At 41.1% G+C, this 19,651-nt stretch overlaps 1 protein-coding gene across 2 annotated transcripts in view; it reads right to left on the bottom strand.

Annotated features, from left to right (window-relative positions):
- MTMR2 (myotubularin related protein 2) overlaps nt 1–19,651 on the bottom strand; it is a 64,356-nt gene that overhangs the window by 40,498 nt on the left and 4,207 nt on the right. For both annotated transcript variants that reach the window (XM_017815975.1, XM_017815974.1), the window contains exon 2: nt 1,342–1,447. In XM_017815975.1, coding sequence (XP_017671464.1) covers nt 1,342–1,447 — 106 coding nt within the window. The remainder of the gene's footprint in view (nt 1–1,341; nt 1,448–19,651) is intronic.

The raw sequence follows: 19,651 nt of genomic DNA, 5'->3' as shown, positions 1-19,651 counted from the left end.
TTAAAATGAGTTTAATTTTTTATAATATTATATAATATATATAATACATTATACAATTAAGAGCTGTAGCAGTATTTGAATCTTATTCATATCAATGAACCACTTAGCCTCAGTCTAAAAATTATGTTTTCTGTATGTTGGAGTAACTAACACCCCAACTTCACAGCGGGAAAAATTTTAGACATATAACAAACTTCCATACCCAGGCGTGCTCACAGATCAGAGAGTAATCTGAGTTGGAAGGGACCCACAAGGATCATCAAGTCCAACTCTTAAGTGAATGGCCCGTACGGGGACCAAACCCACAACCTTGACATTATAAACACAATGCTGTAACCAGCTGAGCTAATCTCAGGGTTTGAAAGATTACTTTTTGTATCCATAGGTAAAAGGTGTAAACTATCACAGACCGCACATAAACTACTGTTTAAAATTCTAGTTTAAAATTGGCTAATAAGCTGCCTTTAGAAAGAAACATTCATATTCTTGTAATTTATGAACTTTCTGTTATTAATTATGGATGACTGAGACAACACAAACAGGAAAAAGATCATCATGGTTGCCAAAGGAATTAGCTTTGTATTCAGATATTTTTATGCAATTTTACTGTGTTTAAATTTTACAAAGATTCTCAACCACAGTCGAGAAATGCTCGGATTGTTACTAGAATGTGCCAGTATCAACAGTTTTACACTCAGGGATGTTTTTTTCAAAGCAAAGATATATCATCAAACCCCTTGGTTTCATAAAAGGAACATACAGATAGCTTTCAAAACTCCCGTGACACTGAACTAGAACTTTGAATTTATAATTAACTACTCTAATAACAGACTTAAAAGAGCCCTGTTTGGACCTTTTTAATGTCAGAGCAATTCACTGTGACAGAAGATTATTTTTATCAGCTTGGAGATAGCAATCTTTCTCTGAAAGAAGATACTCCAAGGACTCGGTGTTTACAAACAAGCAGGAGTTCTCAAGAGAAGACATCTCTTACATATACACACAACAGGAAAAAAAACTATATAACTGACAGGTTGAGAATTTCACTTACTTAAAGTACCTAAAAGAAAATGGGAGTTCCTTTGAAAATTCATCTCCAAGTGAGGGTTGCAGAGTCAGCTCTTTGAAGATTAAATAACTTTATAAAGGAGATAATATGGTAGAGATTAAACTTCAATGTCACCTGTTTGACTTCAGGTCCTTTCATGATTTGGCTACATAAATTTTGGCATTACTGAAAGCTGACATTATTTTACCATATCCAACTCACAGAAGCAAGACATCCTCTGAAGGAGGTTACAACATTTTTTTTTTCCTTTTTTTAAGACAAAACATACATACCCTTAAATCTGGAGAGAAGTTGTCTGCTGAGGTGGAGATCGAGTCGGATGATATAGCAGAAACAGATTTGGTGTGAGTAGAATGGTCCGAGTGCGAAGTGGAAGCGCTATAAAGAGAAACACCACAGTGTATCAAAACTCTGCTGAAGAAGGCTCAAAAGCTCACAAGTTCAGCCACTCACAGTCATATCAAGCATTTTTTGCTATTTCCACCCTTTCCAATCTCAGTTATTCAGCCCTCAGCAGTGCTTTAAGAGAATCTGTTTTACTCGCTGTTACCAGGGGTTACCAAAGAGTAGACAATTCATTACCAAATCTCAGCTCAGACTGAGCCAATGTTAACCACAGGTTAGTGCTGAGGAATACATTCAGAGCAGGGTGTGCAGCTGCAGTGCCAGCTTCAGGTTGAGCTCTGGGTGGAGGGAGCCCCAGGCAAGAGGCTGTGAACTGCGGACTCTTTGCACAACGAAGGGTACAGGGACCTGTGGCCCAGCCAGGTGACCAGACACTCAGAGACGAGGCAGGAGCCCAGGACCCCAGACTTTTGTGCACTTAGACTGTTAGGGCATAAAAGCCCAGGGTTTCCTTTGTTTGGGTCCATCCTCAAAGGCACTCAGGTCAAGCTGCTATTTTATTATTGCATCATGATTATACTATTTTAAGGATTGAGATGACTGAGGCTCTGCTGTTGCAAACCCAGAAGCCTTGTCTGACTGTGTGAGTGTGGGTGTGTAGGGAGTCAAGCAGGGCACCCATCTGCTCACTGGACCCACCCACTGCAGAGGGGCTTCGGGCTCAGCTCAGGTAGTGCAAGCGCCAGAGTGGCTCCTGGATGGTCAGACAGAAAAGTTTCCTTAACACTCGATCAAATCCCAAATCACAGAAACTAAGGGCCTCCATTTCAGGCTTTCAGATGGGAGATATTAGTGTGCTGCAAGGGGATGAAAACAGACAGACTCCTGAACGCACGCCAGCACAGCTCCAACCACAGCTTTACAGCAGTGGAAGAAATTCAGAATAAAAACTCTTCATCACACACAACTTTTCTCCTTCAAGTATACATATAACCCTTAGGAGAATTAAAAAGACTCTCCCAGCATACTTCTCTGGTGATACAAAGTGTGATTTGCTAAATAACAAAGCAAAACAGCAATTTTCTTTTTTTATACAGTTTTCCTAATATAGCTCTATGCAATTAAAGTAAGCCTATATTTTATAGCATTTTTATGCTGCAACCTCTCCTAGAACCTTAATTGCTTAAAATTAGGATTCGATACTAAGGCTTTTAAGACCCCAGATGACTGTAAAGAAAGATCCTCTGTAGTACAACGTCACTCCCTGAAGCCACTGTATAGCAATAAATGCTACCTGTGCCAATTAATTCCCACACCCTTACCAAACCCAAAAAGGTTTTACCTGGCTTTAAAGACACACTTAAGGATCAGCTCTCAGACTTGCAAGCCTAGCCATGGCAAAAGCAGAATACCAACAGGAGTATTACCGTTAGTACTTGTATTAATTAGATGTGACAACCTAAAAATAGCTATAATCTGAGCTTCCAAAGGGCCTGGAGGTTTGTTAATTGTCTGAAAATTGTTTTGCTGCTGATTAACAGCCACCAAAAGGCCAGAATGTTCCACTTTTATTTCTATTCTCTGGAGTTTGGAAAAGTATTGCACAGTGTTAAAAACATGAAGAACTACAGCAAAACTGTGGTCTTGCTGGGAGTCAGTCTTCTCTCTCCGAGGATTAAAGACTATTGGCAACCCTTTCATCCTATGAAGTAGAAACTTCAAAATGGAACCTCTAGGAACAGTAAAAAATTATTTAAAATAAAGGACACTGGTTTGCCAATCAAATAGCATAATTCCACCGAATACATTTGTTGTACAAGGTTCAACAGCTATTCACCTAGCTTTTCAATGTGCTAAACTCTTGCAGTGTTGCCAGGTAAACTCACACAATTTTGAGTGGCCAGTGGCACTCGTGCAAACAACACTGCTCACGCCACTGCAGCCCCACAGCTTCTGTTCCAGGCAGAAAATAATCTCACACTAAAAATCTATGAAACCTTCCATTCTTATGAATGAAAAGGCCTCATATATGCACTGAATTTGTGTTCAGTTTTGCATTACAATAAAGCTGATATAAAGTATACGCTGCCGCTGAATGGGCTGCTCATGTTCCCCTCTCTTCTTCCTCCTCTCAACCCAGACTGCACACTGCTGCCATCTCCATTCTGCTGGACGGGCATCATGGGATGCACGGCTCAATCTGCTGATCTGATGGGGCAGTCATGTCATGTCATGTCATGTCATGGCTGGGCTTTGCAAACGAAGATTTGGGAAGGGCTCTACCCACGTTTGTTGCAAGCGTGCTGGTGGCTGAAAAGGCCAATGTGAGACAGTGATGGGGCAGTAAACTATTAATAAATATTAATAAATATGGAGAGAGTCTTCTGGTGGGTAACAGGGATGATTGGATTCATTACATGGCTACATAAATCATCAGATGCAGCACACACAGAGGGAAGGAATCCGGATCTGGAGATGATGGGGAAGGCTGAGAGCACTTTGTGCACAGCAGCCTGCAGGCATGCTAAATTAGGCTTAGCTCTAAACCACATTTTACATTACTTAAATGAGCTCAGACCCCTGATGTGTTCCCTTGCAACTCCTTTCAGCCTGGCTTCTGCGTGGCCAGTCTTCATCTTCCAAGTGTTCACCCTCACGTTTGCAACTGCTTAATTAATTTGATTTTTTATAAGCATGTAAAAAAAAAAAGAGTCACACAATTTAATCATTCTACAGAGCAGCACCTGTTTACTGTACAGCAACCTATAAGGAGATGGTACTTATAAGGTACTTAGAGGTACTTAGTTATCAATGAAGAGCGAGCAGATACTGTAGAAGCCTTTATTGCTGGGTGACAACTTGGACTCCTGTCCCTGGGTCCCCACCGTGCCTTCTCCCACACTGGCTCCAGCCGGGGGAGCCAGAGTCAGAGAGTAAGCCTCCAGAAGCCATGCATTCTAGCTCCCTCCCCTTTCTGGTCCCAGACTTTTGTGTATTTAAATGCATTGTAAATGTAAGAAACTGCTGAGTTTACAAATCCTTTAGCACAGGTGTTAAGTATTAAACCAGGGCATACCAGCAGCTGATATGGCCCTGTGCACCATGCCAGACAGCTTACTCAACCAAATATTTTTTGCATCAAAAAATTCACATCCTTTATTGATAGAAAAGGGAGCTAGAAAGGCTGGAAAGGTTTAGTGGAGCATGCTAGTCTCTCTGCCCCCAAGGTAGGACAAGCTACACCCAAACAGCTCCCAAGAGCTGTCTGTCTACCCTGCTCTGAACAGCTCCCAGGGAGAGAGAATGCTAACAAAAGGATCAAAATTTCACCAGTTTTTGTGCTGACACAACTTGTCTGCCCACATACATTCCCAGTGTCTACTTAAAACACAAGCAGCAATTATCCAACCATTGAAGACCAAAGATTTTTATGAAATTTTTAATTAATTTCTCTATGGAAAACTAAGGGGCAAATCGCTTTATGCAAAGGAAACAAAAAGGAAAAAAAAGGGGAGGGAGAACCAAAATCCACAGTGTGTCTGAGCTGTGAAAGTGTTTTGTGTTTGTTTGAGTGTTAAAGAAGGAAAGTATTTGCATTTTAGAACTGGATTTTCAAAAGCTCCCTGCACCAATGTCCCTCTGCTTCCGCAGAAACCACCAGTGAAGCCTCCCTTCAGTGTCAGCTGTGGGAGCTTTTGGGAAGCGCTGCCTGCACAGGCAGCAAACAATACCCCTGGATTATGCAGCTCGGCACAGTATATGCATAGGTTGCATATGTTTGGCTCACTACCTCTGTTCTTCTCATCTGTCATTTACAGGGAGCTGAGATGGAAAGAAGGAGCAGACAACCAAAAGACCACTGGTTTCAGGCTCCCTCCTCTTATCACTGTCAGACAGTTGGCACAGCTCCAGCTCCGCTGCTCAGCAAACTAATTAATCTAATGCCCCTCCATGCACACAAGAAGTTTATTAGTTTCAGTGGTTTAGTCAATCTTGAGCTCTTCTCTGCTGCCAATGCAAAAGCAAAGATCCTCAAACCACACAATTTCATATGCCTTTGGGTGGGGGAGAGCAGGAGAACATCCTGGGGCCAATACACAAACTCAGAGAAGACTGAGTTTTGCCACCAGCCCTTCTGCATCATCTCAGGCAAATCATTTACGCGTGCTTCTGCCACGGCTTCTGCACATTATCCCAGCCTTTGCCAATGTAAAGTTAAAGCTGTCTCTTACCATACTTTTGGCAACATGACGGGTACATCTGGCACCAGTCTAACATGCTGAGGACCCCATTGAGGATGCTCTGTGCTCACAGCAACAACCCCCTAACAGCTGTGTGTCACCAGTAAGGCAACGCAGACTAAACCTGAGGGTCAGCCAAGGCACCATGGTCACATGTAACTGCTGGGCTGGGGTGCACCTGACAAACATCTGAGAACACAGGTAGGTTTGGACAGATTTCAGCAAGGGTTCAAAATCACTAGCAATGTGCCAGTCACTGCTAGCTGAAGGTCTAGTTCAACACTACTTAAACATGCAAAAGTACAGTATTATCTCTGAATCTCATTAAGGTTCTAGGAAACAACATATACTCAGGTTCACAAAATACTCTGAGTTCTTCCTACAGGAAAATAAGCGAGTTCCTGTGAGGAACCAGGGAAGACCAAGGACCTTCTGGAGCATTTTTCTTTCTATGCTTCAGCCCCAGGCAGCTCTGCATTGTCCTTGCTGATGGATGTCTGTGTTAAGTACAAAAAGAGACCCCTTCAACAGGTCAAAAGCACCTTCAGGGAAAGCACCTTACTCCTGTGACTGCCATTCCCATTTACTCCTTTCCTCATTCCTCTCCCATGCAGAAGCAGGAAACAGGTCTAGGATGCAATTAACACTGATCTATGTCTTTCATCTTGGTAATTATTTTTATTATTTAAATGTGTTTCTTTATAGCCAGATTTTGAATGATAAATGAGTCCAAATGTGAGCTGTCGGCACAACGGTCTTATACAGTATCTGCACGCAGCATTAACCCCTTGGCTATATGGAATATATATATGCAACTAATAAGAGAATTATACTGGAAACCAAGCACAGTGACTCAACTCCTGATAAAGTGTTCATTGTTATTATTAGGACTATCCCACAACATGCCAGATGGTTTTTAAACATAATTTAGACTCAGACAGATGCCCTCCGGTGATTCCTGTTTAGGCAGTTGAAAGGTATTACAGTATCCGTAGCAGAATTGAAGGTATGCCAGTGTGCTGAGCTGAAGCTGTCAACAAAGGTGTAAAGAAGTTGCAAACAGAAATGTCTGAGACAGGCAAACTCTATCTGTTAAACTATGAACGTGCAGGGAAAATATTTTGGGTGAAACCAGTGATAAGGTCTTAAGCCACTTCAAAGAGTATCATTAAATGGCATTTGCCATAATGATACAAGGCAATCTCTACCCTCAGATCCCTGTAATGTAAAAAATGTGACATATAAGAAAACCTAGGAAAAGACATAAAACTTCTAGTTGCCATTTTTTTTGGCAACCGTTACAGTAAGAGTTTGACTATGAAATTATTTCTTTTCTAGTGCAGGGAAGCAACAGTTTCCCTGGGAAGTAGAAAGCACAAGTACAGCTTCTGAAGAGGGTGATTTGACCTCACTGAGGACAGTGAACCCAGGACAGGTAAAAGATAACCACAAACATGCAAAGAAAGTGCCAGAATCAAACTGTAAAGCCCTGAAGCTTTAACCCGATGCAGACAAATGCGCTATTTATGCAGGACTGAGCTCTCCTACCTGTATCCTTACCCTTGTTGTAGGGAATTTAATACAACATTCTTTGTACTTCAAACCCAGGACACTTCACTTTGCTGTTTCCACCCTCCAGAGGAAAAAAAAACCTCCTAGTAGATCTCTATGAAATACATATCTATGAAGATATTCTGTGAATATCAGGCCTAAGGATGATCATGCTATATAACTTCTTCTCTTAAGTCATGTTACTCAAGAAGAGAATCACGACGACTTCTGGCAAAACCTTAGACAAAAGTCATGAAATTAATGAGGTGTTAGCTGGCTAAACCATTTCAGCCTGTAATTGCTGAGAATTATTTCCGAGCAAGCTCTTAGAAGTGTGCCTCTAAGTTCAGCAAAAACATCAAAAATACATATATTCCTTCTACGATACTTCTGATCAGCAAGAACATAAATTATATACACCTTCGCAAAGACAAGTAAATCTTATGCAGAAAGGGACTGGGTATGATGAAGGGGGTGAGACACCAGCACAGGTTGCCTCAGAGAAGCTGTGGATGCCTCATTCTAGAAGTGTTCGAGGCCACACTGGATCAGGCCCTGGGCAACCTGGTCTAGTGGAAGGTGTCCCTGCCCATGGCAGGAGGACTGAAACTGGGTGATCTGTAAGGTCCCTTCCAACCAAAACCATTCTGTGGTTCTCTGATACTTGTTCAGAGTTTGAAAAGTAAGAAAGAGACTTTTGTCCTGCTTCAAAATAGGATACTGTCTAAAACAACCAAACAAACAAAAATCTCAAACAAAATAAAACGAAACCAAAACAGACCACAAGAAGGGAAAAAAAAAAAAAGATCAGGTTCTGATTCCTAAAGTTCCCCTCCTAAATCAATAAGCAGGAATGTGCATATGAATTTAACAACCATAATTCTATGAAAAATTGATGGAACAGAAGGGAAACACACTTCTGAAAAATATGCCATTTTTATTTACAGTATATGCACAAGGCTTAAGGACACCTATTTTTTGTACCAGTGTTTTAAAATACTAACCCGGCTCACTCCTATAACACAACCAAAACATAGTCAGTGATGATAAAGTCACCTTTCCAGCACCTTCTTTATGAATATTCTTTCCCTGTCAGTAAAAGTAGTTGCTTCATTGCTTGCAAAGGCGTGCCTATTACTCAGATGCTAATTAGCATGAACTGCTCACACCATTTCTTCTGTATCAAACAGAATATTTTGTTTCAATAGTCACTGAACTGACATGGAAAACAAGTGACAAAATGCACTACTGAGCGACACAGTTTCAGACATGGAGGTCATAAATGAGAAAAACACTGTAGAGGGCAAATTTCCATTTCCTCTCTTCCTGTTTTTTTAAGAAGTTTCTCATTATGTGCATTCCTAAAACTTAATCAAGGTGAAAACTGCAAATTAATGATGACTAATGGCAAATACAATTCAATTTGGAAGCTTCAAATGCTAAGAGAGCAGGGTCCAATTGGTTCGAATTTACAGCAGAGCCATGAATAGAAGCACTTGCAGCACTTTGGCACTTCTCTTAGAATTATAGTGCTGCAAAGATATTGAACGCTGCCCGCTCACTTCCCAAACTCAAGCTGACCACACTCCCTCCTCAACAGTTTCAACACACCTGTTTCTTTCAGAGAAGAAAAAAGTAATACTGAAAAACCTCATGGGTCACATCAGAGCAGAGGGAGACAAACTGGTACTTGTTCCCCATGAATATGACTCTGTCCTAGCTAGTCCTGGCTGAACTGGCCTGGGACATCCAGCTGTTGCCCACATCAGACTCTCCCATTTACAGCAGCTCTCTGTGGATCTCTGCTAAGGCTAAGTGGTCCCCATAGTCCTTATCTGTATATACACATAGACACCAAAAGGGTCCTCAGAAGTCCCTCATACATGCCTCTTCAGGCAAGCACTTCAAAGCTCAGCCAGCATCTAATGGAACCAGGGCCTTGAAGCGGGAGCTGGGCACTCCGTGCTGGCTTCCGCTCTGCCAAGGAGCCAGAACAGGCTCTGTTGCTGTAAATTAAGTTTTAGCATTTTGGCACCATCTCTCCCAGGACAGGACTCCCACAGTGATCAGTACCATGTGTGCCCATAATAACAGGCACACACCTTTCCCGAAGAGATTTCACAGACAGACAAAGAAGTATTATCTCCAGTGAGCAGTGACCCCACCTTAATTCTTCACAGCAAATTGCAAAATCAAAATAGACTAATTCTACCTAGACAGCAAGTGCCACAGGAAACTACCTATAGCATACATGAGATGCAGCATTACCCCTCTGAACACCCAGCACCCTCTTTTTATGCACATACAAGAGAGACAGTTGCTACGTTTCCGGTACGTGGAACTCATGATTTCTCAAAACATTCGAAGATCCCACTTTAACCTCTGCTTGACCTGCAACAATCACAGGGGAAAAACTAAAAGCCATAAACAAATATGCTTTTGAAGGAAAGAAAAGCACCAACTGCCAGGCTGCCTCTGGTATTCAGAGGAGGCAGACAGTTATATAATATAACAATGTACCCTTACTATTCAAAAGGGCCAGCAATGTCAGAGTTCAATATTATCTTAAAAAGAAGCCATTTCAACAAACAAATCATGGTGCATGTATGTGACAGACCTAAAATAGCCCCCCCATGCCACTTGCCTGAATGAAAAAGATTCACATCTGTTGCCAAGCAAAGCCGGGTCTCAGTCTGACTTCACTGTTCCAAGGGAGGAAAATGACATTTTTTAAAAGTTGATCCTTCCAAATAGCATCCAGAGCTGAATATATAGTACATGTTTTCCCATGAGCCATAAAGAGAATGTCCTATATTTTGACCGTGAACAAGCTTTTCTAGGAATGCAAATTCTGCTCTCAGTAGTTACACAATGGACTACAGTGTCACAAGCACCGTTCGTGCTCCATTAGTCATTCTTTTATTATTTTTTTAACTCGAATTCACAAAAGGCCTACAGTGCATGCACTTGCTAAACAATAGGCTGATTGTTTAAAATATCTGCAAGATTCCAAGAATAGAAGACCAACGCCCAAAGACAAACCAATATGCAGCATGTAATTAATAACAGCAAGCAGCCCACAGTATCATGCTTTCATGAGTCAACAATCCAGAAGGTAAAAAACAAGAAGAACAGGAGCTATCAGAGGTCTCAAACAATATTGTCTGATCAGCACATGGAAGATAACTACAAAATTATCTATATTCACAAGAGAAACAAAAGGGAAGTTAGGTTTCTAGCAAGCTCCTATACTCAGGTACAAGAGAACATAAGAAAAAAAAATTCAAGAAGTCCTCAGACCTCTGCAAGGAATTGACATTTTGTCTTTGTTTCACCACTTCAATTTCAGCCCATATCCACAGAGTCCAAAATAAGTTACTACCTTCTAAAAGCAGACTGGTAGTCCAATACTTTGATCTGATTCCTGTTCCTAATGGAAATGTTTGGATTGCAAAATCCACCACTAGGACAAGCACATTTGCTTGCAGCATTAGGAGTTTGAGCAGTTGGCAAGGCAGGCAACACACCTGCTGCAGGTGAGACTCAACAGAAAGGCAGCCCCGTAGGTCTGGCTCTGCCCCAGCCCTTGAGAGGAAGGTTTGACAGACTTCCTAGAGGTGGTGCATACATCTGGGTCTGTACTCCAAAGCCCAGGGGTTTCCAATCACTCATACAGACCCTTAGCACTGAAAATAAATTACGACTATAAGGCGAAGTTCAAATCACAACTCTGCCTGCTGTCAACACAAACAGGGTTGCCTGCTAGAACAGTGCTCCCACCTGCTCTTCTCTGTGTCTTCCTACTTTCTTATTGCTATACTTTTGGGGATCTTTGGTGTTGTTCAGAAGGAGTTAGACCCTTTGTTTTCAAAGATGCTACAGAGGGCAGGACTGAACTAGAAGTGAAGAAGATCTTGCCCCCACCCTGCAGGAAAACAGTATTTCTGGGTCAAAAAAACATGGCTGAGGCAGAGATGATTCAGCACCTCACGCTTCAGATGGTTGAGGCACTGCTGCACAGGGACAGACAGAAAGCCATCAGGGAGATCACTGACTGACAGGATGTCTGAAAAGTGATCTCTTGGGCAACGATGAATCAGTATATGTCCTGACCTGCAGCCCTCTTCCCCAAACACTCCAGGTAGCAGTCTCAGTAGACCACAGCCAAGGGAATCTCCATGCTGCATGACTGCTCTGGCAAAAAGGCAACTCAAGAATCCAACTTCTAGTGTTTCCTGGTGTTATGAGAACACCCATGGCCCTTAGCCCTGCCTGCAGAAGGTGTTGACTCCAGGGCTCAGGATGTTCTGTGGCAGAGAACTAAGAGACCTGGGTGGTGCTGCTATCTCCTACATCAGAGCAACCCTGGATTTACCATTGCACCCCACAGGAGAAAGAGGGATGGCAACATCTAACTGTCTCCACAAGCGCTTTGAATGAAGACAAAAGCCATGATGGAAATCCTACATACAATTCAAAATCACTCCTGCAGTTAATTAATATTTATATTTACCATATAAACTTCCACAACCTTCCTTTAAAATATATCAAGCCAGAGAAAGACATACAAGTAAAAAACTATCAGGATTTTGATGCAAATTCAGATATTCCCATAATAAGTTGCAAAAACTAGTCCAGAACCTGAGAGCAAGGAGAAGCAGAAAAAATAGAAGCAAACATAGGATATCAAATATTTTGTTTGCTTATAAATTTATTTTTATTTTTAGGAAAAAGCTATTAACTTGATCAAGGAAAGAAATAGAAACAAAAATTATATTAATAACTACTCACCTTAGGACAGAAAGGAGAACTGAATAAAAAGACAGATATAACTTTTCTTTTACTATTTGTATTTTGTCAATGCCTTAATTTTTAGTTTCATACTAAGAACCAGCTGAATATAGATTAACCAAATATACACGTATTTCTCACAGTTCATGTGCTGTCTCAGTTTTTCTTTAGATTCCTTCCTATGTCCCTATTTAAAAAACACCTTAATTAGAATGAAACACATTGTTAAATGTTCTGATTTTCTTCGAAACACATACCACGCAACCCCCTCGCCCCAATAAACCAAACACCCACAGGAATTAAAAATACCAGTGATCTACTGATCAATTACATTACTTATTCCATCCTGGGAAAAATCAAAAGAAGGAGGAAAGGATATATAAATATAGCCAATCTGGAGAGTCTTGTATCACCTAGCAAAACTGACATGGTGTAACAACTTGATAAGCTTTTGCAGACAATACGCAGCCATGTGCTCTGCCACAATCAGTGCAAAAAAAAGATAGAGAACAACTTTATTCCGCTGCCAACCCAGCCCCTGCATGAAATTGTTCCCTAGCAAAATCTCAAGGCTAAAGTCAGACAAGTATTCAATAACTTGGGGGCTATATTTCCAGAAATTCAACATAAGACAATACAGGATGTTTTCAGAAACGCTGAACACCTGTGTGAGAAGACTGAGAGGGGATCTTATTAATATCCAAAAGGTGTCCAGAGAGTGGTGCCACATACTTTTCAGTGGTGTCCAGTGATAGGACAGGGAGCAGTGGCCATAAACTAAATGACATGAAGGTTCACCTCAACATAAGGAAGTACTTCTTTACACTGAGGGTGGCACAGCACTGCCACTTTTTTACACTGAGGGTGGAACAGGTTGCCCAAGGAGGTCATGGAGTCTCCCTCTCTGGAGACATTCAAAACCCACATGGATGTGTTCCTGTGTCACCTGCTCTAGGTGACCCTGCCTTGGCAGGGAGTTGGACTAGATCTCCAGAGGTCCCTTCCACCTCTAACAATTCTGTAATTCTGTATCTTGTCTCAACTCTCAGAAAGCCCAGCATCGTTGAAGATGATGGTCAGTGAGTTAAGGTTTCCAGGTTCAACACTCATAACTAGTGCCAGGTCACTCCACAAGCTCAGTCCTAATAAATAAGCCTAATAAAAAGCCCAGCTTATAAAGTGTTCAGCAGCCATTCATTTCTTGACATATGGCCCAGATTTGGCAAAGGGCTCTGCACACTTATGCACCCCACTGGCCAGTTGTAGGGTACATGATGAAAAGAAAAGTCTTTCAAATTCTTCCACCTTACAATGAAATGAGGCACACAAAGTTTGCAGGCCATCTGAGTATTTTCTGTACATCAGTTCTCATTCATCCGAAATGAGGGCTAACCTAAGATCACCCACAGCCACATCCTCCTGTCACTTCTACTTCCTCAAGCAGGAATCAACATTTGTGAAAAGCAAAGTAACTCAAAAAGGACTAGGATCAAAAAGGTCAGAATGGTTTGCCTCTGGTTGGTAGATACCACAGGTGTCTATGCTCCCACTTACCCAATGGAAACCCAGGCAGTGGAGTCTAGATGACAACTCAGCTCAGAGTGGACACTTATCTTTGTTCTACTGAATTACCTGTGGAGTGTATTGACTTTGTCAAGGGTAAGGAGGTTTTAGATAATCCACTTCACAAGGAGATATGGCAATCTGAACCAGATCCTACCCTGGTTTTCTGAAGACGAGTGTCTTGCAGCAGAGTAGTTTGTATTTGCTTTGTGCTTTCAACAGAACACAGCCTTTTGCAGACATCTTTTTGCAGCACAGGAAAATAAGCAAATACAAAAATTAGAGAATAAAATGTATTTCTCTAACTTGACTAGGTATTCCCGTGTTGGAAAAGAAACAACTTATTCCGTAAAGGAAGAACTGCTGTGCCCTCCCTTCCCATTTCCGTCTTTGTTTAAATTCAAAACTTGTTCCAAGTTATTATTTCCACTCCTCTGTCAAACATGGTTAAAACTGCCCACATGTTACAAAAACTATTAGCGGACAAACTAGACACATACACACACACACACACATACATAAAGAAATGCGGCTTAGGAAACCAAACTACAAATCTCTGCTCTCTTCTCTGTTGTGAACAGATTTAGCCAACATAAAAAAGAGGAAAGCTGTGAATTAAGAAATAGCTCCTTCCTTTTTTGGAGTGGAGAACAACCCAAATTCGATGCACTTTTTGCCCTTACCACAATGATGGGGAGGGAATTCTGTGGAGGTGGTCACACCTGAATTATTCACTGCAGGCTATACTTAGAGTCACTGTGGAGAAACTGAGATGACTCATTCTTCACCAGTGTCTACAAAAACCACCCAGAGACTACCAGAACTCTGTATCAGTCCAATGAGATGAGAAAAATCTCATGCAGGATGTGTGTATTTTTCTTTATGCAAAGTGGAAGCAGAAAGTGGAATCTAGAATCACAGTATGTTTTAGCAAAAAAAAGAGAAACTATGTCTCTCCGTGGTGCTGGAGGCAGCAGTGATCAGCACAAGCTATACTCCAGCAGGTGGTAATAAGTGAAGGTTCAAGACTACTCTGCTGGCACAAGTCCTGAGCACATCCACAAACAGTCCCAATACATCCTTCTTCTCACACCCCAGTGTTTAATGACCACTCTGTTAGCATGTTGTTTCACCTTTGAGGAAAAAGATTTGAGAAGTACTCTCTTACAAGGTATGGGGTTCATTTTCAATGTGGGAGTGGGATATCCATTCTTAGACTGGAAGACACAGCCTGAATTTTCAAGAACAACCTACTCCAAAAGTCAACTTGGGTAAAACGAGCAGAATATCTCATAATTTTCATTTCTTTTTAGAGAGGTTCTATTTACAAATGAGATTGCTGACCAGTTTTGATTTACTAAAGGTATCCCATCTACTGGTTTAACCAATCTCTACTGTGATGATTGATTTTGACAGTCATCCTTCAGCAGTTCATCTCTGGTACTACAGCCCTCACACTCTGAGATTAGTTCAGTTGGTTACAGCAAGGTGCTAATAATGTCAAGCTTGTTGGTTCAATCCCTGTATGGGTCATTCACTTAAGAGTTGGACTAAATGATCCATGTGGGTCCCTTCCCACTCAGAATATTCTGTGATGCTGTGATTCTATTTTCTCACATGACATGCCTGTGGATAGAGTTTGGAGGCCCTCCTGCACAGTGGTTCCCATCTGACCTGTTCTCTGTGACCTGTCCCTGCCTTCAGCATCTGCTCTCCACAGCAGCCAGACAGGTCCTTCAGTCTTCGAATTGTAACCAAGTTGTTGACAGCCTTCAGCTCTTTCATGGGCAGATTTAGCTGAACCCATTGATGAGGGTAATCCTACTACTGATCTGTGCAACCTTACTCTTCGAGAAGACCATTCATCAGTGGTATCAACTGAGATCAACAATAGGATTTATTAACGCAGCAATAAAAATAGCACAAATGCTTTATTTTCACTAAAGGCAAAATGTAGGAATGAGGCTGTGGTTCAGCTCAGTGCATTTTGTACTGGGGTAAAAAACCCACCAAACACTTTGATCACAAAACACCAAGCAATGATCAGATGTATACTCACTCTATCAGTTACTCTTTACACAGAAAAAAATAGTTAACTTTTGGCCCTGTCATTCAGTATTGCCATTGCTCTTCATAGGCCACAAACTTTGCAGTGAATTTTCAAGCCCTCAGGCCACTCTTGCTTTGCCTGAACTTTTCTTGGCCTGCCTGCAGCTTTGTTTTAACTGGTTTAGGTGTGACTGCAATTTCTGTAACTGGCCAGGTGCGTGTATCTACTTTGTTTTATTTTTGTTGGTGTGAGGTACAACCATAGTTTGCACAGACAACAGTTGCAAGCAGCTATTCTACACAGATTAAAACACTCACCAGTAATGTAGTAACTTTGTATAGAGAAATACAACAGCCTGGTATCACAGCAGAGGTCTGGAGAAGTAGAGACACGGGATGTGGCATGGAGGAGTACAGGCACAAGAGGAGAAATTGGGCTCAAGCTTAGCACTGGAGACCATGGCTATAAACAACTCACCAACAGTCAGCCAAAGAAATGCAGACCTGGAGCTGGACAAAACCAGGTTTAGGGGTAACAAACAGAACAAAGAAACAGTATCTAATACCCATAAAAGCAACTATATATGGGGGAAAAAAAAATCAGATGTAATGTGGAACCGCAGAGCAATGAAGAAAGAGACAGGTGTAGTTGTTTTACCAAATATACTAAAATGATCCCAGGTGGATCCTATAGTAAAGAAGGAAAAAATCATCAAGATGAACCTCATACTTCTGCTAGCAAAGGACTCCAGATGTTGACAACTTGCTGTAACACCCACCACCGCCAGAATAAAATCAGCAACCCTGGAGCTGAGAGGAGTAAGAGAGGGATGAACATCACACCAAGAAGAGAGCTAGAAACCAAGAACTGAATGTATGACATTTTAACAGCATCATAATTCTTTCTTTTCCTGTAATAATTGCACCTGGACTAATAATGGTTAAACTTGCAAAAATTCAGTTACACTAAGAATAAATTCTTTGCTATATAAAGACATGCTGCCTTTTTGCCCTTAAACAAGGTTTTGAGTGTAACACTTTGTATGGGCATGTAGTCCGTACATCACAGTAAATAAATCCAGATAAACACGTTGTTTTATTCTAAACAGGTGTTGCCAGTCTTCCCAGAACAAAGGAAAAAAAATCCATAAGCTCGTGTTTTTCTAAATAGTTAGCAGAAACATGATCACACCCCCACACACCTGACCCAGATCAAATTTGAATCACTGGGTGACCTAGCATTAACGATTCTGAAGCAATGGCCAGAAGACTACAAAGGCCAGATCTGTAAAGTAGAAGCATTTGTACAGAGCTAACTAAATTACTAGAACATCACCTTGAAGGGATTATGTACTCAAAAACTGCTAACACTTTTCTCCTCAGCAAATATATCAGGATTTAGAAAGCAATGGAAAAGAATCCATGGAATAGAGAATCAAGAGAGAAACAAAGAAAAGAGCTACCTTGAAATCACTGGAAAATTACTGAGTGAGAACATTCTCTGGCAAAAGTAACTACAGATGGTAGGAAAGGGAAAAGCAAATACTTGAAAAGTTCCACTGATTTTTTTTTTTTTTTTTTTTTCCCGGTTTTTTTTTCCTCAATTAGCTTCCAGTTACTAGGGCAATAAAAGAGCCAGATGTTTTTTCAGTTAAAAATGAAGATGGGGTAACTACTGTGACAGTGTCTCTCCTGTTCTCTCCCTTCCCTGGGTTATCCCAGACACCTCTACAAACTAAGCACTTCATTCCCTTCCTGTCACCCTCTTCCTCATGGTGGAATGGGCTTCCCATGGACAAATAAAAAGACTTTTTCATGTGCTGTATTACAAATACACTTGTATGTAACACCTATATATCAAAGTGACCTCTGTTTCTGATACATTTCTAATGAATGCTTGTTTTTTTGTTTTCCTTGACTAAGCCTTCTGGTAAAATAGAAAATTCTGAGTTGGAAGGGACCCACAAGGATCACAGAGTCCAACTCCTGAGTCAACATAAACCCTCTGGTGTATGGATCAGATCTCTTTTTACACTGGCTGATACCCTCAACACTGAAAAACCAGTAACAGTAAAGCAGGTCATCAGGAAAAGATTAATGAAAAAGAAGATGTGGACTATTGATTTGCTGAGCCATTCAAGAGGTATTATGACCTTTCCAAATGCAGTTATTGCCTTTGTACGTGAGGTATAAAAGAATTAGCAAAGGAAGGGAGACGATAAAATATCTGAAATAGGTGACAAAATGTTTGAGACAGGTGTTAACCTATAACTGAAGTCATAGCAGGAGTACAATCTTGCACCAGATAGGAGCTGTGTAATCTGACATTGTCAGGTCATCCTCAATCTTAAAATTCAGGTTCTGTAACTGTGTCTCTGTCGTAAATAGCCTGTAGTTAAGGAACTACTATGTGTACAACTCAGAACTGTCTAGCAAATAGACTGTTAGTCAACATAGCATTAGCATCTCTCTTCAGAAAAGGCAGTGCTTGCTGGGACCCAAGAGAGTCGTGTTCTGAGCCTAACTTTACTCCTCACCAGCTGCCAGATCTTGCCTCATGTCTCCACCACAGTTTTTCATCTCATCCTTAGACTTTCTCACTCTTCGTCCAGTCTCTCAGCAAGGAGTCTCAGCACTCGACTGCACATCCAAGAGCTTAGTAAAATTATTCACCAGGCGTTATTAAAAATAGAGTAGTCCTGGCTTAGGCACATTTAAATAGTTGGTCCCTGTCTGTTCAGCACAGAAATCATCACCATCTGTACAGGAGCTAAAACCATGGCACCGCAAATTCCCATGTAGCCTTTAAACGGCAATGTAACATTAATTACAACAATGAACAGGTGAGTGTCAGTTTTATTTTATATTCTCAAATGAAAAATATACTTAAAACCAAACATTTTTGTCATAAATAAAAAATGTTTTATAGAACAGTCAGGGCTGGGACAAAGAGACGTGCACGTGTCTAACAGAGGAAAATGTTTAAGACTGAAGGTCTCGCACTCTGAGACAAGTAGGAATAGTTTCCGCTGAATGAAGGAACAGAAACTTGCATGGCAAAGACTGCTACTTAAAATAGTTCCCCAATTCTTCAGAGGTAATGGTTTCTCTTCATAAGCACACTGTGTAAATTAAAAGCTCTAGACTCTTTCTTACTGAATGTTATTTTCATTATTTTCTGCCCCAAATCCTCAGACTCTAAAAAGATTCTTCTTGCTCTGCAAATCTATATGCAGGCAAAACTACTAGTTAGCTTCACAACATACAGTACACAAAAAAAACCCAAAACCTATCTCAGAATGGGCTTCAGTTGCAACTGTTATAAATTATCACTTACATATTAAAATCAATGACAATGAGCCCATTTGGAGACGCTAATTAGTTCTAGGCATAGTGTTAAGTTTCTTAGATGCAAAAACCAGTTTATTATCAACGCTCAGCCAGCAACGCACTTGTCTTTACTGGTAACAACTCTTGAGAAATCCTGCTTCACACATACAAGAAATCAAATGCAAGCAATGTTCTCAAAGCCCACAAGGAAAACGATAGCTACTCGCATTTCACCAAACACCAGAACTGGCAAAAATCTTCCCTTTCAAACTCTAACTTCAATGACTCATCACAAAACAACTCAATCAGCAAAGCTCATACATCTGGTAGCAATGTGGTGCTACAGCAAAAGCCCTCCTTAGCCAACAGCTCACAGACTCAACTCCTTCCAGCATCACTCTGACCCGTGGGGAAAGAATTCCTTCAACATAGCCCTAAATCAGACCAGGTATTGACAGGGCCTTATTTGAGACAAGGGGGAGTTTATACCTCATGGAGTTATTGCTTCAACAGACCTTGTTGCACTGATTTACACGGAGTTTATGTTTTCAGAGTTATTCCTGAAAACATAAAGACAAGGAGCATGATTGCTCTCATATGCTTCAGTAAAAGTGCAATGTATAGGATCCATGATGTCTGCAGACCTCTGTAGATGATAACCACCAGCACAGAAGTGGTAACAAGCAACCAAGACAGTGGTAACATCACACAT

This window comes from Lepidothrix coronata, unplaced genomic scaffold (assembly GCF_001604755.1).
Source record: "Lepidothrix coronata isolate B3197 unplaced genomic scaffold, Lepidothrix_coronata-1.0 Scaffold53, whole genome shotgun sequence".
NCBI classification, from domain to species: Eukaryota; Metazoa; Chordata; class Aves; order Passeriformes; family Pipridae; genus Lepidothrix; species Lepidothrix coronata.
The sequence above is the reverse complement of the archived record's forward strand: the minus strand, read 5'-3'. Positions and strand labels throughout refer to the sequence as shown.